The 24,859-nt window shown below is 46.2% G+C and overlaps 1 protein-coding gene across 2 annotated transcripts; it reads left to right on the top strand.

Annotated features, from left to right (window-relative positions):
- The first annotated feature begins 418 nt into the window (after nucleotides 1-418).
- On the top strand, nucleotides 419-21,389 carry tmx3b (thioredoxin related transmembrane protein 3b). Of its 2 annotated transcripts, XR_014766350.1 has the most exons (17): nucleotides 419-503; nucleotides 757-817; nucleotides 1,065-1,104; nucleotides 1,835-1,958; nucleotides 2,731-2,776; nucleotides 4,392-4,472; nucleotides 5,217-5,316; nucleotides 5,607-5,684; nucleotides 6,065-6,131; nucleotides 11,132-11,230; nucleotides 11,795-11,852; nucleotides 12,104-12,157; nucleotides 14,340-14,396; nucleotides 17,051-17,180; nucleotides 17,783-17,851; nucleotides 18,775-20,141; nucleotides 20,459-21,389. XR_014766350.1 is itself a non-coding variant. In XM_084703489.1 (16 exons), the coding sequence occupies exons 1-16, from the start codon at nucleotides 470-472 to the stop codon at nucleotides 19,051-19,053; spliced, it is 1,377 nt and encodes a 458-aa protein (XP_084559615.1). In that variant the 5' UTR covers nucleotides 419-469; the 3' UTR covers nucleotides 19,054-21,389. The 2 variants fall into 2 exon arrangements, 1 of the variants encoding a protein (XP_084559615.1); XM_084703489.1 differs by having other exon boundaries at nucleotides 18,775-21,389.
- The last annotated feature ends 3,470 nt before the right edge of the window (nucleotides 21,390-24,859 follow it).

The raw sequence follows: 24,859 nt of genomic DNA, 5'->3' as shown, positions 1-24,859 counted from the left end.
CTGTGGTCAAGTATGCCATCTTGTGGGTAAAGTAAGTAAAACACCCTAGTGTTAGCGGTTGTAGTTTGAATCGGTTATTTCATTTTTACGCAAGCGTAAACACATAAAAACACCAACCACACACACACACACACACACACACACACACACACACACACACACACACACACACACACACACACACAGCATGACAAATATGCACTTATAAATAGAGGAAACACATTTATACGAACATCTAAGTAACATATTTATAGAAAATACAGCCAAAATAAAGATGTTGCAGTGTAGCTAGTTGAAGTACCTTTGTCAGTCGAACACATTACTGTACATTGATCTAATTTAAATACTAGATAACGTTTTTCTACTTTGTAAAGAGATGCTTCCGATTCAGTGCGCCCTGAACTCTGCGCATGCCTAGACAGACAGGATTTACTGTTGTATTTCCTGCTTGGGTTTTCCTTTCGGAGCAATGGCAGAAGTGAAAGCCTTCCTAATTTGTGCAGGTAAATACATTTTTCATTACTTTGCTTTGTATCTATAGATATATTTTGTTGCTACAGCAGGCTTGAATCTCTCTTATTATAGGAATTCGTGGGTAATGTTGGTGAACGTTACAGAGCTTAAGCTACACATTGCTAGCTGATGCCTCATGATTTTGGAGGGTCTTAGGCAGCATCTTTTTTCAAATGCAGATACGTTTATAAAAGAAAATCCGTGTAACGATGTGCATATTAACTGTTGCCCGTTTCTCTTTAGTTCCTGTAGTGTTCTTTTTAAGTTCATCGGTGCTTGCAGTTGTCGAAGATCTTGATGACACGTAAGTGATGCTCTCCTTTTTGACTGTCATTTTCCTTCCCTCATCAGTCATCACTATTCGGTTGTCAATGGAGATATTAAGCTAGTGAACAACAAAGTGTTATGTTAATGTGTAGACTGTGAACATCTTTTCATGATGGCATATCATGGATTGTTTTGAGAACTGCATTATTACTTGGCATTTTTGTAAAGCATGCTGCTACTTAAGTGATGTATCGTTCGACCTGTATTTTGTTCTCCTTCCATAGATTTAAGGACACCAGAGTGGATGATGTCTGGCTGGTGGATGTGAGTCTAAGACACACTTTCTGTCACACGCACACGCACACACACACACACTGAATGACAGGGCTGTCTGGTTTTAATCAGAGTTGCTGTACTCCCTGTTCACAACACTGCCAGTGTCATCCTATGCGAAAGTGGTTGGTGATTAAGGAATGAGGGGGCCCTTCTCTGTCTGTATGTGTGTGTGTGAGTAATTCTGTCCACTCACTGTGAGTTTTAGTGAATGAGAAGTCATGCATGCGTGGCGGGCGAGGCCAGGGGGCTTATACCAGTGAGGATGTCTGGGCCTGAGCAAATCCAGCTGGCATCCTCTGCTGCTTCCGCCCCAGCACCGGGAGGGGGACGGGGGCAGGTTTAGGGCTGAAGTTGAGGCTGAATTTTGGGTCTACATGGGGGATAGGCTGCCGGATATAACTGGCCATGCATTTAGTTATTTAGCAGACACTCTTATCCAGAGCAACTTACAGTAAGTACAGGGACATCCCCCCCCCCCCCCGAGGCAAGTAAGGTGAAGTGCCTTGTCCAAGGACACAACGTCATTTGGCAGAGTCGGGAATCGAACTGGCAACCTTCTGATTACTAGCCCGACTCCCTCACCGCTCAGCCACCTGACTCCCCTCCGGACTCCCCTCCCGCTCAGTGCACCATGCACTCCCAAAACTACAATGTGCTTCTGTCCATGTCCATAGACAGTCATTTTATCTGCAAACTGACATGTGTTTTTCTCACACAGTTCTATGCACCATGGTGTGGATACTGTAAAAAGCTGGAGCCTGTTTGGTATGAGATTGGCGCGGAGCTGAAGAGCTCAGGGTCTCCAGTCCGAGTGGGGAAGATGGATGCCACTGCATACTCAGGTGTGTAGCACATGTTCAGATGTTCTTGCCCTTAACACGTTTCCCACGGTCATGGAAAACCTGGAAATCAAAGTTGGAATTAAACAATTTCAACATGTGACCGCGTGAACTGGTCAAAAGGCGTGTGTGCACCCTGACTTTAAAGATGGCTTGTACCAAGATCATCTCTACTTCTGTGAAAACCGAAATTAAAATCAACTTGTATGGGAGCCAAATGAAGTTGTTCTGTGTATAAGTCAATGGAAGGTTTTTGTTGTCAGTTTACAACATACATCTCAATAGCAAAAGCCATTCTGTGCAGTTGCGAGGTTTCCCTCTTGACCTATTCCTGTTAGAAGCCTTGTCTGGTTTCACCTGGCTTTACAGAATCCTGTCTCCCCTGGCACCTACCTTCCCAACACATGAGTTAGTATTACACATACAGTGGGTCCTCTGTTCCAAGCCTCTTACTTGGCCTAATCATGTGAAGGCAGATTAAAGTTCTAGTGCTATATTATCTGACTGTCACTGACTTCACAATCAGATTAAGATTATAAGAGGCTGTTTAAAACCGATAAGCATGTGACAACAGGTTTCAGAGCAGAGGGATTACTGGTTGCATCCAGGATAATTACCCAGGATTATGGAGACCTGTGCCCTTTTACAACAGGGAAGTTTAATTCAAGTTGCACCTTGTTTTTAATTCAGTGTAGTTTTTGTCATGGGTGCAGAAGTTGTGGTCTGTATTTTTTAAACCTTTTAATCATGTTTTTTTGTTTGTTTTTAAATGCAGGTATCGCATCTGAGTTTGGAGTACGAGGATACCCCACAATTAAACTGTAAGAGTTCTGCTTGTGCTTCATATATCCCAACACAATCATACTATTTTTTTCTATTGACATTCATTTCTGTGCAAAATAAAATGCACTTCTTACATATTGTAAAATGTTGTGTTAGTGACTTTACACAATATTGAACTAATGATCCCAGTAATGAACAGAGAGACTCCTTACTCCCCAGGACCAGCCATCCAGGGAGCTGGCTTTAGACAGCCTGCTCCTCCTTAGGGAACCAGGTGTTGTTCTCACTCTCCCAGTGCGAAACACATCAGCATATTACAAACTAATGATATTCACAGCATTGAGAGACCCTAACATAAGCTCTCACATCCTCACGGATATCTAGAACATTATACCCCGTAAACAGTGATTTATCTTCCTTAAGACATGATATGGCGATGGTACAGACGAGGTAAACAGACCTAATGGGGCTACCCTCGCTGTTGTTATAAGTCAAAACAATCCTAATACCAAGAGGTTTCTGTGGAGAGTCCCCTAATGTTTTGTTTTCTGTTGCGCTGCGCTCCTTCTCCAAGCGGCCCCGGCTCACAGCGGGCTCATCACATTAGAGAGGGAGATAGTGATGAAACTTCCTCTGTTGGGCCTGTCGCAGACATCCTGGGAGATAAAGAGAGAGACAGATTGAGAGGCTCGCCCCCAACCGAGTTCATTAGAATAGATCTCTGTCGCCTCGTTGGGGAGTACTGTTGCCTTAGCAAACATGCCTGCGTGGGTCCTGGTTGCATAGGGTCTAATGTTGGCTGAGTCTGTTGCAGGTGTGTCAGACTCATAGAGGAGACAGATGTGGGTGTTTGTCAGCTGCATTGTTGTTGTGACAATGCACGTCCAACTTGGGTCGAATGATCTGATGTAAATTTAGATAACGGTGTGCTGTACTTGATTGCTCTGGCCTAGCAAAACAGAACAAATACGGTGTGCCCATGAATTTAACCCTGACCACTCGTCAGTCAAGGCAGGCTCAAGAAAGTATTTACAGTGTTTAAACAAGGATTTGAAGTAGTTTGACCTAGTGTGTGAAGGCAATCTTTTCCAATGACCAGCAATGAGACTCCACTTGGCTTTGACCTCAGACTGCCTGCTTTGATGTTGAAGATATTGACCGGTTTGGCTTCAGTTTATCTCTCCAGAGGAAAGAGCAGCACCCCTTAACTTTGACATTTTATATGTGCCCTGCTTGCAGCTTTGACATTTCTATCTCTTTTTTTTCTTTTTTCAGAGCTATAACTGAGAGCATGCTTTTTGTGTCTAGCCAATTCCAGACAATTTACTGTGATTGCCAGCTTGTGTACTTGAGAAGAAGCAATTGAGTATAATTAAAGGGCACCTTATTGCTGATCCTATCTTTTATGTTAATGTGCTTGTCTACCCATCAGCGCATTGGAGAAGAGGTGTGATGTATGGACATGTTTGCTGAAACTGAATCCTCTCCCCCTCTGTCTTTTTTTCTGAATTTCTCCCCTCTCTTTCTGTCTCTCCTCTCTCCCCCACTTTCTGTCTCCTTGTCTCTCTCTCCTCGTTCTCTACCCCCCCCCCCTTTCTTTCTCTCTGTCTCACCTCTCTCTTCCTCTTTCTCTCATGTTTCTCTCTCTCCCAGGCTAAAGGCTGATCTTGCCTATAATTACAAAGGGCCAAGGACAAAGGATGACATCATTGAGTTTGCCAACAGGGTTGCAGGGTGAGTGCGGCTCAGGCCTCCTACTTAATAAGACATTCATTTCGCATCTCTCTTAGACAGGATTTCAAGCAGCATAATGAGCTGTCATTCTCTGATCTCATTTCACAAGGATGGACTAAAATAACTGCATTATGCCCGTCAACTCTGTCACTCAGGAAACTTGTGCTGGTGTTGTATTCAAGGGGAGACCGATAAGGCATCCCACTTAATAGACATGTAGTGTCCTGTCACTGCACCACCCCTGCTGGTGGGACAGGCCCTTTGCACACCCACAAACCACGGCTGTGTGTCCTGCCTTGGAGGGTTCAATTCCCAGCTGTGGCCTATATCTATCTATCTATCTATCTATCCATCTCTCTATCTCTCTTTCTCTCTTTGTGTCTGTCTGTCTTCTGGGGATGTCCAGGCAGATGCGTGACGTAGGGATGATTGGACACCTGGCTGAGGTTTCAGTCAGCAAGTCAGCAGTTCTGACAGTGTCCATCAGGTGGTGCTATATGCATACAAAACAGATTCATCCAGACTTGAGAACGCGTGGGGCTGCATCACTAAGCGGTCTTGTGCGGTGTGCCCTTGCACCATTCAGAATAATCCTTGATATCCTTTTTTTTTACATGTAAAGTCATTCCTTTCACAAATGGAAATAATTGAAATTAGTGAATCGTGAGTAAAAAATCTGTTTACTGAGAACACCAAGTTTTTTAGATGAATTAAATTCCCTTACACCATGTTTTCCCTCCCCAGACCAGCAGTGAGAGCGCTGCCCAGTAAGCAGATGTTTGATCACATGTTGAAGCGACACGCCGTGCTGTTTGTCTACGTGGGCGGAGAGTCACCTCTCAAGGTGGGTATGAGAATCGCACCCTCGTAGACGTTGTGGTCTTATCGTCCAATCACTGCTTCTGGAAGCCGTCACAGCGCTTTAGCTAGTGTTTATTGATTGGTCCATAAAGCAGCTGCTGCTGCTGCTGTCTCTGCCACTGCCAAGCTGTGTGACTGAAGAGTTCCTAATGTGCAAACGACACAACCTTGGCAAGTGTGTTTCGCACAAACTTTAGCAGCCGCAGAGCTGTTTCCCCAGACAGAGCCTAATGATGTGTTTGTTTGTTTGTTTGTTTGTTTTCCCCGTCGCAGGAGAAGTATATCGACGTAGCCTCCGAGCTCATTGTTTACTCGTACTTCTTCTCAGCCTCGGAAGAGGTCTTACCTGAGGTAACTGCTCCCAAATTTCATTCTCATCCTGTTGCTAGAGGGGGTAGAGTTCCCTTGGAACAATAATAGGATTGTCCTCAACTTAGGTTTCTGTCAAGCTTATCGTTTAGACATAGCAGGCAGTTACTAGAAGCTACAATGTCAGGGCCTACAGCGATGTGGTTCCACATGCTGGTTAAATGTGTTAAATGCCAGAGAGACAGAAAGGCTTACTGGCATGCAGCTTCAGCACTAGTACTTGGCATGAAGTGCACAGTATGTTCTACTGGCAGGCTGCCAGCACTGCCGTCCCGCATGGCACAGGTGCAAATGAATTAAGAAAGTAAGGGGATGATTTATGGCAGTCCGTTTGAATTATGTATTTTATCCATTTTCTCCAGTCAGTGACTTTGCCAGAGTTACCCTCGGTTGTGGTCTTCAAGGACGGAGCCTACTTCACCTATGATGGTGAGTAACCACATCCCCTCTTTTTCGTTAAACCACTAATTTGACTTATCAACAGCATACACCCTACTGCGTTTCCCCGCCAGAGACTTTTTCTTGGATGGGCTTGGCTTCCAACTTTACTGCGGTTTTCACAGAATCAAGGTCAATCTAATTCAAGCCAGCACAGGCTGCCATTTTGTCTCCATATCATCCCTCTCCCACCCGTCCTCCTCCTCTCCCGCCAGTGAAGCTCTTTTGTCTTAGTGTTGTTCACGCCGTCAGAGCTCCAGAGTCTCTGTTCCGTCATCAGGCTCACAACTCTGAGGCCAAGAAGCCGCTCCTCCATCACCAGGCTGTCCTCCATGGTCTCTGTGGGGATGACTGGTGGCTCCTGGTGTCTCAGGCCGGACACACGGCTGGCTGGAAAGCTTGAATGGGCTGGACTGTGTGGCTGTGGGAGAGCAGGGAAGCTGGAAGCTCCAATCTGAGTCAGAACAGAACAATTGTGCAGGAAATATCCCGGAGGACCAGGACAAAGAATAGGAGCAGCAATTATTCATTTTATGTTTACTTTGCTACTGAAAGTTACCCCTGATAAACAATGAATGGATAAGTAAAAACATGAAAGTGGAACAACAATCAGCACAGTTGAAATAAATCCTGTCAGATGAGGTCAGGGATTTTAAAAGGAAAGTCTTAATGTTTAGAGATTTTGAGCCCAATTCTCAAGCTCCTTAGCGTAGCAGCAGAAGTTCACCGTACTTTCGCATCACTTCCTGGATGCTCTCCCCGCTGAGAGCCTGGGGTGGCAGGTGGAAGCGGTAGGGACGGGCATCCAGGCACAGCCCCACCACGAAGGGGCCCCAGAAGTGGATGTTTGAGAGGTTTGGTGCTCTGTGCCTGGCCCTCAGCACAAAATCTAGTCCCCGAGGAAGGTCGGCCTGCCAGATAACATCTGTTTGTTCCACCTGGTCGTTCCAAAAGGGGGGCTTCTGCAACCAGAACCCCAGCAGGAGGGGGTCTCCACAACAGACGCTCACCACAAACACCCCGCACTCCTCCGAGTCCTCCAACACCTGGATGCTAAGGGTGTTCTGGAAGGCGAACGTCGCCATGGTGACTGCAGTTGAGCTTTCAGGAAGGTCCCAGAGAGGCAGCGAAAGGTATAGGAGCGATGATCCTTCTATTGACTCAGTCAGATCTGCCCTGAAACACACAGTTTGACAGAGATCTGGTAACACATTCCAGGGGTGTTTCCAAAGCTGTCACCTCAAAGATGGGAAGGATACATTTCCCGTTACTCAAGTGTAAAAACAACAAACATAAAGTGCTAGAAAGTTTGCTTGTTGTTGGAAAGCTCTAGTTAGAAACAATTTGAAAGAGTGTATTGAATGTCTCTATTGAGTGTTTTACCTGAGTTCCCAGCACAGCTCCTTGTTTTGAGTGTTGGCATTTATGTCCAGCTTGAAGGATGAATATGGATAGAAAACTGCCGGTGATGCTGGTTAGTAGACAGGGTACAGCTGCCTGATATATGGACAGTATATACATGGTGAGAATGCTTCGTTTGCATGTGATATCTTCCCAGAACACACAAGGCTTTTACGAGGCCATTTTTTTAATGTTTGCATGTGCGCCCGTAATAAAATGCTGACCGTTTATGACACAAATCAAGGAAGTCTAATTAAGGGCCTCACTGACAGTTTCCTGTTAGGGGTGTTTGCACACAGGCATCTGCCTGTGCAGGGTTTTTGCCGGTGCTGTTTGGATATGGGTATGAGTTTCACCACCTCGTGTTGCCTGAACGTTTACCCCAGTTCTACATTGTTTCTGTTCTCTGCATATGTAGCGTATGTTTAGAGAAGGGAGCATGAAACCATGAAATACTGTACTGCAGCTCGCTTCGCAGACTACACACAGCACCGGCGTGATTCTGTCTAGCTTGATCGGTTTGCTTCACAGAGTAAACAACAGTTCAAAAGTCACTTTTGGGGAAGTGCCCACCAGACTAAGCATAGTGATTCCTACATCTTTAACTACCTAAGTGCCTGGATGTTGGAACCGCTCTACCACATCGGCGCGATGTTCCAGACTGTGTTACACGTGTATCTGGGGGATTCTTTCTTCCGTCTTGCTTAAGGTCCCTGTGTGCAGTGTGAACTCATAAACTGCATGCAAGATCTGAACATGGCTGTTATAAACACTGAAACGGACAGCATTCTAGACTCTAAGGTCATTAGTTTGCTCATTATTTGAACTTGCAGTCTCTGAAACAGTCCTCCCTAAGTGGATTGGAGCAATGTTTATGCCTTTACTCCGTTATTAGAGCACTAACTGTGCAGACCGCAGCCAATGAGATCATTCTGAGCCTGGTCGGGGGCCGTGTGAAGCTAAATAACTCACTAGTTGTTAGGCTAGTTGTTAAGCTACTTGTCGCCTGTTGCTGGGCAAAGTGGATGCCACAGTAACCTACCGCAACATCGAATGACTTTGTTTACATGGTCCCACTCTGCTGATAAGCTTACTGTGAATTTGACAGTCTAGTGACCTCAGAAGCTAAGATATGCAAAGTGCTGATATCAGTTCCTATTAATTCTTAGCAGGTAGCCTTAGCACACTGGATCACTGAGAATTGTCATTGGCCTCCACATGTAGTATTTTTTTTTCTCAATGTAGTATCAATCCTACGGCTCACCTCCCCTGCTAACCGGTATACATACTGATGATTATTTAAGTAGATCCTACTCTTCTCCTATGTAGCAGATAGACAGGTGGTTCTGCCTGTTTCACCCTCCACAAGACATCCCTCAGTGTGCTGACAACCAACATTCACATGCAGAGACACACACTTCACACGATGACGTGTCAGTCTTCTTGTGAGAAAGAAAGGGTAGATCAGGTTCATTCATCCTTCCAGCTGTGTGTGCTTCCTCTTTTGAGATGGGCCTCTTTGGGTTCAAGCTAACACACCACACCTCTGTCTGGTCCCTTTCCCCTCCCTGTGTCTGTGTGTGTTCATCCCCCTCTCCCCCGCGGCGGCAGCATCTGCCTGACGGGGAGGGGCCTGTGCAGCACAGAGATGGCAGGGTCAGAGTCGGCCAGAGGGCCTGAATAGTTTCAAAGGGGGAAGAGGGGAGTCCAGGAAGAGGAGAGGTTGGCCAGGCTGTGAGTTCCCAGCGTGGGGCCTGGCTGTTAGCCCCCCTCTCTCACCTGCCTCCTCTCGTAACCGCAGCCAAGAAGCACCAGCCTGCTGCTGGAGGAACATCTGTAGGGAGAGGGAGAGGGAGAAGGGAGAAGGGAGAAGGGAGAAGGGAGAAGGGAGAGGGAGAGGGGAGAGGGAGAGGGGAGAGGGAGAGGGGAGAGGGGAGAGGGAGAGGGGAGAGGGAGAAGGGAGAGGGGGAGGGGGAGGGGGAGGGGAAGGGGAAGGGGAAGGGGAAGGGGAAGGGGGAGGGGAAGGGGGAAGGGGGACGGGGGAGAGGGAGGGCGAGAGGGAGGGCGAGAGGGAGAGGGAGAGGGAGAGGGAGAGGGAGAGGGAGAGGGAGAGGGGGAGGGGGAGGGGGAGGGGGAGAGATGGGGGGGGAAGAACTTTCTGGAATGTCTGCCCACATGCTTGACTCAGCATTCTTAACAAGCAAGACTTCCATTTTTCCAGCTTTGGATGAAGGCAGAGATAGAAGCTTGTGTGGCGTCTTTGCACTTAAGTTGATGGGCTGAAGCGTAGGACCTTTCTGCTGCATGTTTTGACCTTGACTGACATCTAAGTTTAGAACACGTTGAGCTGCCAACTCGTCCTCCCTCGGGGGTCTGGGTAGAACTGGCTTGGAGGTGTTAAAGAGGTTGTAATTCTTAAAAGCAGCCAGCGTAACTGAAAAGGTGGCTTTAACTTATTAACATGTCATAATGGGGTCCTGTGCTACATTTGGCATCAATTATGCAGGCCTTACCTTGGGAAAATGGCTTAGCCAGTCAGTCTCACTAGCTCCCATTCTCACTCTCGCTCGCTCTCTCTCTCGCTCTCTCTCTCTCTCTCTCTCTCCTGTGCTCTCTCTCTCTCTCTCTCTCTCTCCTGTGCTCTCTCTCTCTCTCTCTCTCTCTCTCTCCTGCGCTCTCTCTCTCTCTCTCTCTCGCTCTCTCTTGCGCTCTCTCTCTCTCTCTCTCTCTCTCTCTCTCTGTGTTTGTATTCCAACCCGCGTCTCCTCCAGATGTCAGGCTAGGTGAATGACTTTTGGTCAGCGTCAGAACTAACAACGTATCATGCTGATTAAATGCATTGCAATATCACCACACACATCTTCTGTTGCACTGTTGGAAGGATTCTTTCCCCATGGTTTTCATTCAGTGTGAAATAAATCTCATTGCATCTTATTTTTTCCCCCTCGCCAGCAAAGGAGAGAATTTTCTGGTAAAGAGGGCATGCGATCATTAGGGGATTCCTCTAGATCTCTCCCTCAAAAATAGCACACACACAATCACAGCCGCTGCATGATTTGTAAAGGAATGTGGAATGCAGAGATACATTTTACACAGACCTATTTGTATCTCATCAATCCGTCGGTAACCAAAATGGGCTGTTGTGTGTGTGTGTGTGTGTGTGTGTGTTTCAATAGCCAGTAATGCCTCATCTTTTGTATCCAAATATTTGTGCCCGTCTGCGGTGTGTTGGCGGGTGTGGTTGCTCTGCCACTGGAACAACGCCCCGTCCTGCTCAAAACATCTCTTTCAGTGCTGTCATATCCTCTCCTCCCACTGAAAAAGACTTCCAAACACCGGCCTGTGATTCTGGCTGGGAACCCTTGAATGACCTGTGTGAGTGTGTGTCTCCAGTGAGTTCTGTCATCCTCATCATGTTCCCTACAAAGCCGATATCAACAGGTAGCAAATATCTTGACCTTATCCTAACTCGGCAGGCATCAATGCTCAATTGATTCACTTATCTGAAGGGTGGCTTGCCATTGATCTACGCTTGGCTATCTTCCCTGTCTAAGCTGTTTTCATCTTATAACCTGTTTGTGTGATTGCAGAGTATGAGGATGGCAGCTTGTCTTCCTGGGTCAACAAAGAGCGTTTCCAAGGATACCTTCAGATTGATGGCTTCACCCTGTACGAACTGGGAGAGACCGGTACGTTATACTTCCTGGAATCTTTCTGCTTCATGAGATTGTACTGTTGTTTACCTGTGAATAGTTATCAAATGAATTCCTGGCTACAGCTCTCACTCACTTACAGATTGTGTAGAAATGTACTCGCCCCTATCCTGAGGAATCATCTGCTAAAACCATTTAGCTGTGTATGTGTCCACTAGAGGGCAGGCTAATCCTCTCCTTCCTCTCTCTACGATGAAGATATCCCTTCCACGCACACCACAACAGCATACTCTGCCGAGGTTGTTTCGCTGTTGTTTTATTGTCGTCCCATTTGTCATGTAACTGAGTGTTCCACTCCAAAGCATCCTTTTACCAGTGGGCTGGGAACAGGTTCTGAGATAGGACCACACCTAGCACACCAAGCTGGGAGGACCAGTGAATAAAGCTGTTGTTCCTTTTCTCTTTGTTTTTCTTTTTTGAGAGAGGGGGTCATCAGTCTCTGCCTCCACCATGGCCTTTTATCTCTGTGCCATTGTCTTTCTCATCTTCCTCCTCCTCTGTCTCCAGTGCTGGTTCCTAACACCCTCTCTTCCACCACAGGCAAATTGGTGGCGATTGCAGTCATTGATGAGAAGGACCCGACCGAGGCGAGCAGCAGGTAAACACGACATACTGAAATGAAACCTGAGGCCCTGACAACTATTACAAACGCACGCTTCCATGGAAACCACACTGCAGTGGCATTTCAAAAGGAAAGGGCTTTCAACTGGAGGAAAGATAAGCAGGCTTTTCTTGTCGGATTCTCTCGCTCTCTCCACAAATTGCCACGCCGTGCTGTCAGATGCGGAGAGAGGGGCCAGGACTTGAACTCCTGTGGCATTTCTTTCTCTTCTCATTTGTGTGTTGCAGATTAAAGAGTATGATTCAGCAAGTGGCAAAGGAGTACCGGGAGCATTTTAACAGGTAAGTCCAACAGGGAGGGGGGGGGGAGGGGGGGGGAGTGGTTCTCACAATGCACTCCTGTTTGGAGGCGACGCGCTCCTGAAGAGATGCTACGTGCCTGTGCGTCTCTCTGAGAGGGTTCGTCTGGGTTAACGCTGTGCCGCTAGACGGCTAATTATGCAAAAATTTCAAACCTTCCGGAAATAGGTGCAGCTGTCAATCAGGGCTCAGCTGGCTGTCAGCCGCTGGTTCCCCCCAGACCCTCACTCCCTCCCTCACGTCCAGACACCCCCGCCAACTCCACTTAGGCTCCTATTTGGAGTGCTTTCACGAGCGTATGTGCGTGAGGGATTTCATAAGGATTCCGAGGCCGACCAAACGCAAAACAGCCTGCAAGCCAGAGAGACGTACCGATGCAGCGATCCCACTTCACATGTGCTTTTCCAAGCTGCCGGGTTTACTAGTTGATTCATCAGACTCTAACCACGGCTTGTAATAAAGAGCTGCGTTATCATTCAAAAACCTCCGTGATCAAAGTGTGTTTTCTCTCCCCCCGGGCAGGCCCATTAGATGGGATTGAATGATACAGATCTCCCCTCCTCAGTCAGGCTGGCCGCTGTACATCTCCGCATGTCTTCCTTTCAGAGGCCGACTCGGCAGGTTCCTGCTGAGATCAGAGATGCACGCTGTGCGTGGATGCACCTGGACGGCTAGTTGTATTAGCGTTACGCCCCTGTGTTTGAGTCAACACACTTTTGCCCGACTAATGGATCCAATTAGCCTGACGTTGTCATACTCATAATTCTAGTCAGAACATGTGTGAAAACTCTCCGTTGGGCTGTGACTACGGGGCGTGTTTCAACCGAACTCGTCAAACAAATGCCCCCTTATCTCAATTGGATAGACCTACAACCAATCAGAGCAACGTAATATGTTGTTTGTTGAAAACAAATTCAACCCAAGGGCTCTTTCGTGACGTTGTTGATTACGTTACTGTTGATCATCTGTCCATCATCGTATAAAGCCCGCCCTGGCAATTTCATTGGTCCGTCCAGATCCTGGTTTTATGTAGTTGTTCCCAATACGAGACCCTCCAGACCCAACTTCCCGACCAAATTTGTTTGTGGGCGGGGAGAAGTTGGGCTGGCAGCCAGGCTAGGATCCAATGGTATTTGTCTCAATTCTTTAATTGTGGGTTTTGCTGGAGTACGAGGGGGTGAAATGGGTTTGTGGGATGGATTTTCGGATTTCAATTTCAATGGGTCACACTAGATCAATTGAACCCAGATCCCTGTTTGAGGTGATTACTCGTGTGGACAGGTCTGTGTTCAGATGGATGGCAGGGGAGATGGCAGGAGGAGGCGGTAATGAGCGCTGGGGATGTTTGGCCTGCCATCCATCTGCAACAGAGTGACAGAGCGAGAAGATTTAGGACTGTGGAAAGCCCAAAGGGTTATTTATAGATAGATGGGATCCATCTATCGGTGCATACAATCACACCCAAGCTAACTGTTGTTCTTGCGTGGGAGTAACACACTATACTCAGTGTCAGGTCTGACATCATCAGACAGAAGCCTGACCGTTCTGATCACATCTGTCGAATCACCTCATTGATATTAGCATTAGCACCCACAGGGAACAGACTCCCTAGGCATGTCATATATACTACATTTCATAAGTGTATATAGAGTCACCAATATACAGTATTTATTGAGATAAGCCAAATTTCTTCCCTCACAATGCATTCTGTTCAAACAACGAACCACACAATGAAAAACTGATGTAATTCCTTCTCCAGTCTTATCGTTTTGATGAATCGCTGCAAGACCTTTTTTGGAGGATAAAGAGAGTGGGGATGGGGGTGGAGGGGGTGGCCCGGGAGCTTAGAGATTTGAAACCCACACAAAAGACACCCTGCAATATTACCCTCAGCTTTGAGGGCACCGCTGGGTTTCTGCTGTGTGGAGAAGGAGAGGAGGAAAGGAGGAGGAGGAGAGGAGGAGAAGAGGAGGAAAGGAGGAGGAGGATAGGAGCACATCTGAGAGGGGATCTGTGAGAGGCTGGCTCTGGTGTCATGTTAGATTACACTTCATAATGAGATGGCCATTTTCTTCTCATTCAGTGGCTGAAGTTGGGTTTTCGGTTATATCTTAGTTTTTTTCTGATTTGATTCTGAGTTGATGTCGTTTCTCCTCTCCCACAGGGACTTCCAGTTTGGTCACATGGATGGAAACGACTACATCAGCAGCCTCATCATGGGGTGAGTAGCTCCCACCAGCACTCCAGATCCTCATTTCACCTTGTCCTCTCCTTCTCTCTCTCTCTCTCTCTGTCTCTCTCTCTCTCTCTCTCTCGCTCTCTCCTATTCTCCCTTTCACCTCCTCCCCTCCTTCCTCTCTCAAACCTATTCTCATTTGGTTTAACCTCACAATTTCCTCCTTCTACTTACCTCCTCCTATCTCCTTTACCTGTCCCTTTTCTTCACCTCCTCTCCTCCTCTCCTCCAGGTTGCCTTGGCTACGGCCTGCACTACTCTAAGCTAGGATTTAAAGTCGGCTCCAGACATTAACGATGCACTCTCATGGACCTGTCAATTATCTGGACCGACTGTCATTTCCCTTTAGTGCTCCCGTCAGTTCCAACACGGCTCTCTGCCTGCTCCACCTCCTTGGAGCGAGGGCGAGGGCGGGATGAATGAAACTTTCTGACCGCGTGTGTGTGTGTGTTTGTGCGTGCGTGTGTGTGGATTAAAGCCTTATTGGCAGGACTCTAATGGGTGTTGGAGAGCAGGGCTAATGGTACTAGGAGTGTCCTCCAGGCCCCTGACCAGGCCTCTGCCTGGGTGTGACGCACAGAGAGCTCCACTCTGACACCCAGCACTTTTAATTGGACAGACCCCCTAGCCTCTCTGGACAGAAGGACCACAGCAGGGGCTATGACTCTCTCACAACCCCCCCCCCCCCCCCACACACACACACACACACAAACACACACACACAGTACACGTGCATGCATGTGTCTGCCTGTCCCCATGTTAGAGAGTGTTTGTGTCTCTGTGACAAGCATGTGTGTGCGTGCGTCGGACTTGAGGAACAATGTGCTTTTTCAGATATTTTGTTCAATATGTTGTTGTTTGTGTGGATGGGATTACAGCAGACATGGTCTCCTAAGCCCTGCCTTTGATTTACAATGTATCACTGATCACAGTCAATCTGTAATTGTGAATACGTCCAATACAATGTTTGTGTGTGTGTGTGTGTGAGAGCATAAGGGATTAGGAATGCATCTCATGCCGTGTGTATGAGTGATTTTAGGTTTGTATTTTTTGAAATATGTGTGTGTGTCTGCGTATAGTGTACATCTGTGTGTGTGTGTGAGAGACAGCGCTTGGATCTTGAATTTCTTGCTCTGCTTTTTTGGACTGAGACTGGGCTAGGCTGCCCAGGATTAATTGCCATCCTTTGAGGAATGAAATCCTGTACTGTCAATGTGCCCTAATCCGCTCCCTTAGGAAGGCCATGGACATAAATCTGATGGCTTTTTATCCACGGCTCCTTCATCACACAGATTACTGGGTCCGGGCAGCACTCGTATGCGGCTGGACTGCCAACTCTCTGATTACACACACACACACGTGCACACAAACACACACACACACACACACACAACCTTATTGTTTTTACTTTAAAGGCCTTTACTCTAAGGCCTTTCCTGCTTCTGTTTGAACATGGTATTATCGCTGTAGCAACGCTGAGGCTTCTCATGTGGAATGAGGGTAAGGAACATGGAGCAGCAGACCTGGGACTGGACTGGGACAGCCCAATGGTAGAGGCTGTCCTGGACACCAGACTAGAGGCTGTCCTGGACACCAGACTAGAGGCTGTCCTGGACACCAGACTAGAGGCTGTCCTGGACACCAGACTAGAGGCTGGAATGCAGACAACCCCTCAGAGAGGCCCTGCAGTCTGTGATGCTGCCTGTGCTGGAGGTGAAGGGCTAATCTGTCTTTATACAGAATGCCTGCCATCTGCTGGAAGAGGCTTTACGTCAGATGGGGTATACACTACAGCGAGTGTGAGTGTGTGTGTGTGTGTGTGTGTGTGTGTGTTCGGGTCCAGATCACAGCTGTGCTGGGTAGTGGTGCAGCAATAAACTAAACTACTCAGGAGTATGTGGGATACACCTGATCTCAGCTGGGGTGTGTTGGGACAGTGATGGATGAGTGTGTGTGTGTGTGTGTGTGTGTGTGTGTGTGTGTGTGTGTGTGTGTGTGAGAGTGTGTTTGCATGTGAGTGAGTGCGCCTGAATGCAGCAATGGGGCTGGACAGTGCTGGGAAGTGGCAAAGTGTAGATGTATTTGTGTGCGTGTATGTTTGTGTGTTTGTGCTCAGCTGGGATGCGGTGGTACTCAGTCCTTGCCCTCCTGTGGTCTCTGTCAGTTTGAATTAGTAAAGGTCTCTCTTTCAGAGACCTGGGAGGCCCCTCCCTGTCCCCTCCACTCACAGACCAGCACACCGTTTGCATAAAGATAGAGATTATCCTCCAGAGTTACTGTTGCTATGCTTTTAGTGCCTGGTAAAACAATCCTCCATTTGAAATTGGTTGCTTTTGCCTAGGAAAACAATTTAGAAATGAACCATTTCATGATTTTTCACTGATCTTTTTTTAATATGCTTTCATCTTGACATCCACAATGTGTTTAACTGCCATCTTCACCTTCTTCCTCCTCCTTTTGACTCTCTCTCAGCTCGCTCTCCTTATACCATATTTTATATCTCCTTATTGTCCTCTTCTTCCCTGGGTTACATCAGTGCGTTTGCGTTATAACTGTTCCTCCTCCTATTCCTTCGTGAGGCGGTAGTTTTTTTTTGTTTCGTAGTTTAAGCAACGTGCTCTGATGGTCCTCTTCCTCAGCGATGTGTCGGTGCCTTCCTTCATCATACTCAACACGTCCAATGAGCAGTACTTCCTACCCCGCGAGCCTGTGGACTCTCTGGAGCAGCTGGTCAACTTCATCAACAGTGTTGTGGATGGATCGGCTCAGGTACCACCCCTCCGCCCTCCTCTACCCTTCTCGTCCTCCTTGTGTGTGTTTTAACATTCATTGGTTTATTTGAGTGCGGTACCTCAGTCATTTGTCCTCAGCAGGCCCCAGTACCCTGACCTCAGTACGTGTATCAGGAACCACAGCTCAGTCTTCTCTGACTGTTCTCAGCGCTCCCCTGGGCGCTTTGTTCTGGAATAACCTAGCTAGCATCTGGAGAGCCAGGCCTGTGGTGCTCAATTTCAATGTTATGAAGGCTTTTTTTTTTTTTTACTAACCTTCGGTTTTGTAAGCGAGCTGCCCCCGTCCCCTTTCCACACACAGATGAGTTAAACTGTAACCCAAACAGTCCCACTCTTTTCCCAGAAACCTCTGGGTTATTTTCCACCCATCAAAACAAAGCCAAGCCGTCCAAATAAATAACAGTGGCGGGGAAAGCTTGGTTGCCCAGGCCAGCGCTCGTCCGTGCCAGCTTGGCCATCTCATGGTTGGCACCGGCTCACCAGTGAGCCAGTGTCGGCGAGCTTTGTCCTCTCTCTTCCTCAGACCTGTAATACAAGTTCCTCTGTCTCCTTCATCACACCCCCACCACACCCCCACAGGCCCATGGAGGAGATGGCTTCATCCAGAGGATAAAGCGCGTGGCCTTTGACGCCAGATCCACCATCATGGTGAGTAGGACGACAGTTTGATCGCTTCGTTTGTTTGTTTGTTTGACTGACTGCATACAACTTACACGAGGAGAAAACAAACATTGTTTTGTGAAAGTGAATGTAAGAGAGAGACGGGGTGAGAGAAAGGCAGGTAGAGCGGTAGAAAGAGAGGGCGTCGGGGAGAGACCGAATGAGGGAAGGAGAGAGCGCAGCCAGCTGCCATGTTGGGTCCAGTGACTCATGACGCTGTGTTAGCATAGCTTGGCTGTCTTTACCTCATCTGACATCACAGGCTAGGGCAATTACCATCGCTCTTCTGCTGTAGCTGTCTGGAGAAGAGGGGGAACTTTTCGCTCCTCCTCTTTGCTGGCTGCATGGCTGGCTGGCTGACGGAAGCTCTGACCCACTGGGCCCTCCAGGTGCCTCTTAAGCTACCCTGCTTTAGTAAGGCTGCTGATTCACTGCCACTCATATATTTTTTTCCAGCCAGGCAGGCAGACCGGCAGGGGTGTGTGGAAATGGAGTGACAGAGACCTCTAGTTTGGTTTTGGTGGTTGGCCTGTTAAGTGGAGAAGCCTGAGGAGATCATGAGCCTGGTGTGAGGTAGAGGAGGGCAGCGAGGAGGTCGTTAGGCAGGAATCATGGGCGCGCAGTGTCAGCAGTAGGCTGCCTGCTGTTGTGCGGAAGAATATGTTTATGTATTGTTGTCATAGCAGGCATAAATCAGTGTTGGCTTTTTCTGGTTACCCCCTTTCCGCCCACGGCTTTTTACTTTCATTTCTCTCTCTCTCTCTCTCTCTCTCTCTCTCTCTCTCTCTCTCTCTCTCTCTCTCTCTCTCTCTCTCTCTCTCTCTCTCTCTCTGTCTCTCTGCCCATCCTTTTACCTCCCTCCTCCGTTCCACCAATTTTTCTGCCATCCTCCCTCCCCTCCTCTCCTCCAGTCGGTGTTCCGCAGTTCCCCGGTGCTGGGCTGCTTCCTGTTCGGTCTGCCGCTGGGCGTCATCAGCCTCATGTGTTACGGCATCTGCACCGCCGAGGGCGACGACGGCACGGACGACACGGAGCGCATGAAGAGGGAGGGTCTCACCGACGAAGAGGAGGAGGAGGAGGAAGAGGAGCGCAGGCAGGCCGCTGAGCTGGAGGGCCCCGAGGAAGGAGCGGACGAGGAGGAGGAGGAGGATGTGGAGGAGAAGAAACCGGAGGAGAAGAAAAGCGATTAACCCATGGGAGGGGCCAGGGCGGGGTTGAGAGAGAGAGGCCTAGGGGAATGACACAGTGACAGAAGAAGTCAAAGACATATCATGTTATTGTTTTGTTGTTGATGTTTCATTTTCCCTCCCTTCCCGGCTCTGCAGTCTATTGTCATGTTTGTTTTTTAGTTTTTTTATCCCTACTGTACTGTCAATATGTGAGGTCAGTAGTTTACTTTACAGGGTGAATTACATCCAACACAAGCCTTCTAGATATAGAGAGAACTATGAAGAGAGGGAGGGAAGAACCAAAACCAAATATTTAATTTAATTACGGGATTTTTTAAATTTCTATTCTTCAATTCTAACATCCTCCATTGTACAGGGAGTATATTTGTGTGCCGTTGAATAGCTGTGTTGAAACTATTTCTTATCAAGACCTGTCACATTGGATAATTATCAGAACTCCCTTTGGTTTTTCCATGATGCAATCGAAACAAATTGAAACAAATAAAAAATTTGAAACTAATAAAAAAATATAATAAAAATTATAATATTAACCCTTGTGCTACCTTGGTCACATGACAACAAACCATCGATGTGTTGCGACAATTTTACCCAATACAAAAATAAATAAAAACATTTTCTTTTAACTATTGCGATGTGGGGGGTCTGAGACAGCCCGACGGTTAAAAGAAAATGCTTCACTTTGTTTTTGTATGTGGTAAAGCGATCACAATACGACGGTGGGTCACAATGACTGATGGGTCAGAATGACCTGAAGATAACACAAGGGTTAAGATGCCACGCTATCCCCATGCTGACTGCTGGACTCTGAGCCCCCTGCACAGGGAGATCCCATAAAGGAAGCTCTGAGCGGTCTTGACTAAACACTTTAAATCTTCTGTTTTTGTTGTGTGTGTGCCCCCCCCCCCGCAGAGACGGTGCCGAGTCAGTCTAGTTTTCGTCTGTTTCTGGGATGTGTTCACCTTCCTTCATAGGCCAGCCTGGGTTCACATCACATACTGTTGGAAGCTTAGCCAGAGAGGAATGGCTGTTTCACGTCACTTCCAGGCTACTCATAGACAGGAGTTCTGTCAGTAGCTTCTCTATTTCAGGTAACTTGTGGTTGATGGTGGAGATTAAAAACATAGTAGTATTAGTAGCTATAGTGTCTTTGCTCTAACACATCCTATCTCTCTGCTGATCATTATATAAGTAGAAATTCTAAATAGAAGTAGGCCTATGCGTTGGCATAAACAAGGTTTGCTTATTGTTCTGAAGCAAGGTGTGTGCGTGTGGCCATAAACGTGTGGTGACAGACGGACACCTTGGGAAGCTCATCTGGGATAGGAGCAGAACCTTGTGGAGTGGTGGTGTTGGAATATTCGAGAACATTTGTGAACTGATGGCTGTCTTCCTTCTCCGTCTGCAGGTAAAGTGTAACTGAATATGACGCACTAGGGTAAAGAGAAGTGCTTCTACAAAAACAACGGTTGCCTCTTTAAATCCCGTCAGATTAGGGTTTTCTCCAAGGAAGGAAGAGGCTGCGTTTGAGAGGCCTGATAGGTCTTTTGTGTTGGAGTGGTCTGAGACTACTCCAAAAACAAAACAAAATGGAGGACGTTTTAGCTGTCCTTCAGTCGAGTCTGTGCTTTCTTCCTCCTGGCTCTGTGTTTCCAGTCTTTGGGAGGGTTGGGTTGGTGGTATCCAAATGCACTGAGTCAGTATGATCTTTATTTTTGTTTTCATTCACTGTTAGAACTCTGTTCATCAGGAAACATGTTATCTGTTGCTGTTAAAGGAGAGAGGGGTATAGAGTTTTTGTTATTTGGCCTTGTGTGACTTCACAAAAACATTCATGTGTTTGATATGTTATACAGTTCGAGAGAATGTGATGACGAGCATGAAAACAGAACCCCCACAATGAATGAATGTTTTTGCTTTGTTATGCCATTGTCATATATATGATATGGAAGTACAATATATTCACCCATAGCTTATCAGTCATAGAGACAGAAATATTCTACCTAACGATTGTTACATTTTCTTCTTCTTTTTAACCTCCCACTCCCTTTTTTCTCTTCAATAGGCAATTTCATTGTGCTTTAATAGGTAGGCTAGTCTTTCAATTTTGTCACAGGGTTCATCCCATTGTCCTAAGCACATCTCATGGTTTTCCACAGACTAAAGATCTGTCATACTGTGAATCTGCACTATGAAAACCTGGGAACATGCCCCCTCGCTTTGCCTTCTGGTCATTGTAGTTGCCTACCATTCTCTGCCAAACTTCTTCTTTAGGCTTGTTTGAATTGTGATTGTCAGAGTTTATTACTGGTTTGAAATAAAATACAAATCCTCTTTTATTCCTCTTGTTTTGTTGACGGCCACATTGTTTGCTTTCAACAAGAAACTTTCATTCAGAACCTAGTTTTTATGATTACTACTAGTTTTATGATCAGATGGCTGAGCGGTTAAGGAATCGAGCTATTAATCAGAAGGTTGCCGGTTCGTTCCTGGCCGTGCTAAATGAAGTTGTGTCCTTGGGCAAGGCACTTGAACCCTACTTGCCTCGGGGGAATGTCCCTGTACTTATTGTAAGTCGCTCTGGATAAGAGCGTCTGCTAAATGTCTATGCAAATGTACTCTTCATGTCTGAATAACAAGAGCATCGTTGCCGATTCAGTTCCTAATGATGCATGTATGTTCTACACAACCATCACATGCATCACATGATCACAAACTGAATGCTCCTTGGTCATGTGACATCCCTACCACCAGAACAAACCCCCCACAGTGAACACATGAACACATGAAACCGACACACAGGTGGCAGGCTTGCCTTGTTCCCTTTCATTTACTCTCTCTATTTTCGTCATATCATCCACTTTTTACATGATCCCCAACACTTCTCTCAAGTCATTCAAGGTAGAAAGGCATCTGCTCAATTACTGCTGATATAATCACGTTTTTGAGATCTAGGTTTAACTGAGGCTGATTACATTATTTGAATGTAAAACTAATTTATTTCTTCTCTTGGGGGAAACCAAGGGACATGACTTCACATAATGAAGCACCTTGCATCAAAGTCATGCAGTACTCAAAATGGTAAGGAGGTGAGCTAGGGCTACCCTTCTGTTTCCTTACAGTTAAGGACAGTTCGATTTGCTGTTGTTTCTCAGATCGGACACAGTTGATGAATGTGTTCGTTTTTCAATTTTAGAGTCGTTAGAGGGATAAATGGTTGTCGAAAGTGAGATAATATTACTGCTTCAGAACAAGTGTCATTGAGTTGTGCTCATGCAAGAAGTAATTCATCGGTCAATTAACTCCCTCTCCTACTGAGAGGAGTTTCATTGAGTGGTAAATGAAATATCTTGGCTACCCCTGCAACGTCTTTCTCTCAGCAAACTATCGCAATGACAGGATGAGGGTATAATTTGGTTTGAAATCCCCCCCCCCACCACAATTCACACATCACACTCCTAATGCATGCCCAAACGTCCACATACGAGTCAGAGTTGGGTTACGGATGTGTCTGATGAGTCTGAATAAATGTGATTCACTTTGTGTCATGTAAGTGATGCTCATGGACAGATTCCTGCACAAATCAGACTCTGTAAACACCAAACACCCGGGGGATTGAGGAAGACCTCAATTACTTCTAGAGGGATTCAAGCAGAACCCAGACAAACATACCAGTTATTGGATGGCAGGCCTCAACATTAACTTTTTGAGGCACTTGTCCTTCGGACAAGTACATTAACGTTTCACTTGTCCAGACACAAAAGTCACTTGTCCGGGTAAAGATTTATAATTTAATATTTTTTTTAAATGGTGTTGACGTTTCTAGTTTGCTAGCGTCGGCAGTGGTGTACCTAGCAAGCTTTAGCAGCATTTGTATCAGTTAAATGTATGTAGTTAAATACCAGCTAATATTCAACTGTAAAGTAGGTGCTCAAGCAGGTGCTCAGGCACCCCTAAAAATATACATTATTCTTTATTATCATTTGATGCTGGTAGTTCATGAAGAAAGGGACATCCTTAGTTTTTTTTATTCATTCAATATTTTTCATAATAATACATACATGTATTAATTGCTATCAAGTGAAATTAGGGATTGATAATAGCAAGGGGGTTTAGCACTTTTGCAAGGCACTGTTTTCATGTCACATTCTAGTTGGGGACTGAGCAACCCTAGAGGTCTGATCCTAGAATCGCCCCTGCTCAGACGCTCTCACACCAAACCTTGTACTTCTCACGCTGAGAAGGCAACGCAAACCAAGTTGTCCTGCTAACGTTGTAAACAGTAATGGACGAGGTGCAGGCCCACGGAGTGAAGCAACATAGACACGCGAACACCTGTGAAAGCTTGTCTCGCGGCTATTTCTCCTATTTTAGATACAGTATAAGTTTAGATAGCTTGCAAATACTGAGGATAGCCTACCGAAGTAGAGTTAGCCAATGTCGTAGCAATGCTAGCTAACGTTAGTTTGCTAGCTGTATAACATTTCACTGGGTCTTACAGCGTTTGATTTACTGAATTTATTATGAAATGGTCTAGCCATTTGCCTACTTGAGCAAGTCACACAGTTTTTAAGCCCTGAGAGTGTAATTGCGATGACACGGTAAATACTTTTTCAGGTAATAAGCCCCCGTTCAAGTGTTTACCATTAAATTAGCTGCACGGTCTGATCTTGGGACAAAGCCACTTTATTTTGTGTTTTGCTAATGCAGAATTCGGTCAAATAAATTCGGTAAAATAGACGTAATAATTGGAACATAACGTAAAGTAACATAGCATTTTATTTGGTTTGAGTTTTAACTTGTCCAGTGGGACAAGTAAAGTTCTCTTCCACTTGCCCTACAAAAAATCCACTTGTCCCGGACAAGCGGACAAGCCTTAATGTCGAGCCCTGAATGGACTTATGGAGTGATTGATACTCTGTCACAGAGAAGGTATTATACATCCATACAGAACACATACCACAATTAATGCCACCAATTTTTACATTTTTACATTTTACATGCTCTACATTTACTGCATGAGGAAAAAAGATCTGTTCCCAATTACTGTACATACATATTGATGACTTCTAGCTGTCAAAATAACTACTTACTCCACCATAAAGCATGTCTGTGCTTCTCTATCACTCAGTCAAACTGAGCTTCCCTTTGATCATTTCAGTTGACCTTTTTGCCAACTATTTACCCGGCTGAATTTTTATGTCAAATTCTCAAAAGTTCAATGGGATTTAATAACAGCTTGTCAGCTTGTCAAGTTTAGAGCTTTTTGCTTTTGTTTGGCTCAATTCGATATTTTGGGAAACTTTCTTGTAGGAGGAGGGAGATAGTGTGTACAAGACTGTGACGCAGCAAGCTGCTGCCCATCAAACATGTCAATCCCTCACGCATCAGCAAACATCACACGCACACACACACACACACACACTGAAGCTCAGTACTGTCAGAGTCGGCACTAAAATCCGGTCGCAGTGGGACGCTTTCATGCCCAAACTGCCATGGGACCAGAGCAGTTTTAAATACTCCTCCACCTCCTCTGGAAAGGCTTGAAAATGGATCAACAAAAAAGAATGAAACTAACAAAACTTTTAAATACCTCACACTTATATTGGAAGGGTTCACCAAGAGTTTAGATACCAACTGTCATTAGAATGCTTTCAACTACAGTACACCCACTACCATCAACAAGTATCCTGAGTCCTCCAGCAAATATGTGCACAATAGCATTTTCATTGAACTTTACACACAAGACCGTCATATTGCATTTGTCAAATTGGATGTGAACGTAAGGCATATGAATACTAATTAGTGT

This window comes from Hypomesus nipponensis, chromosome 8 (genome assembly GCF_054491055.1).
Source record: "Hypomesus nipponensis isolate SF chromosome 8, ASM5449105v1, whole genome shotgun sequence".
NCBI classification, from domain to species: domain Eukaryota; kingdom Metazoa; phylum Chordata; class Actinopteri; order Osmeriformes; family Osmeridae; genus Hypomesus; species Hypomesus nipponensis.
This window is presented reverse-complemented; position numbering and strand designations above follow the sequence as displayed.

Bases quoted from the DNA above. Each gene is read 5' to 3' on its own strand.
- tmx3b (XM_084703489.1), top strand. From the start codon at position 470: ATGGCAGAAGTGAAAGCCTTCCTAATTTGTGCAG. The intron at 1,105-1,834 runs GTGAGTCTAAGA...TTTCTCACACAG, and splicing joins ATGATGTCTGGCTGGTGGAT to TTCTATGCACCATGGTGTGG. The intron at 17,181-17,782 runs GTACCACCCCTC...ACACCCCCACAG, and splicing joins TTGTGGATGGATCGGCTCAG to GCCCATGGAGGAGATGGCTT.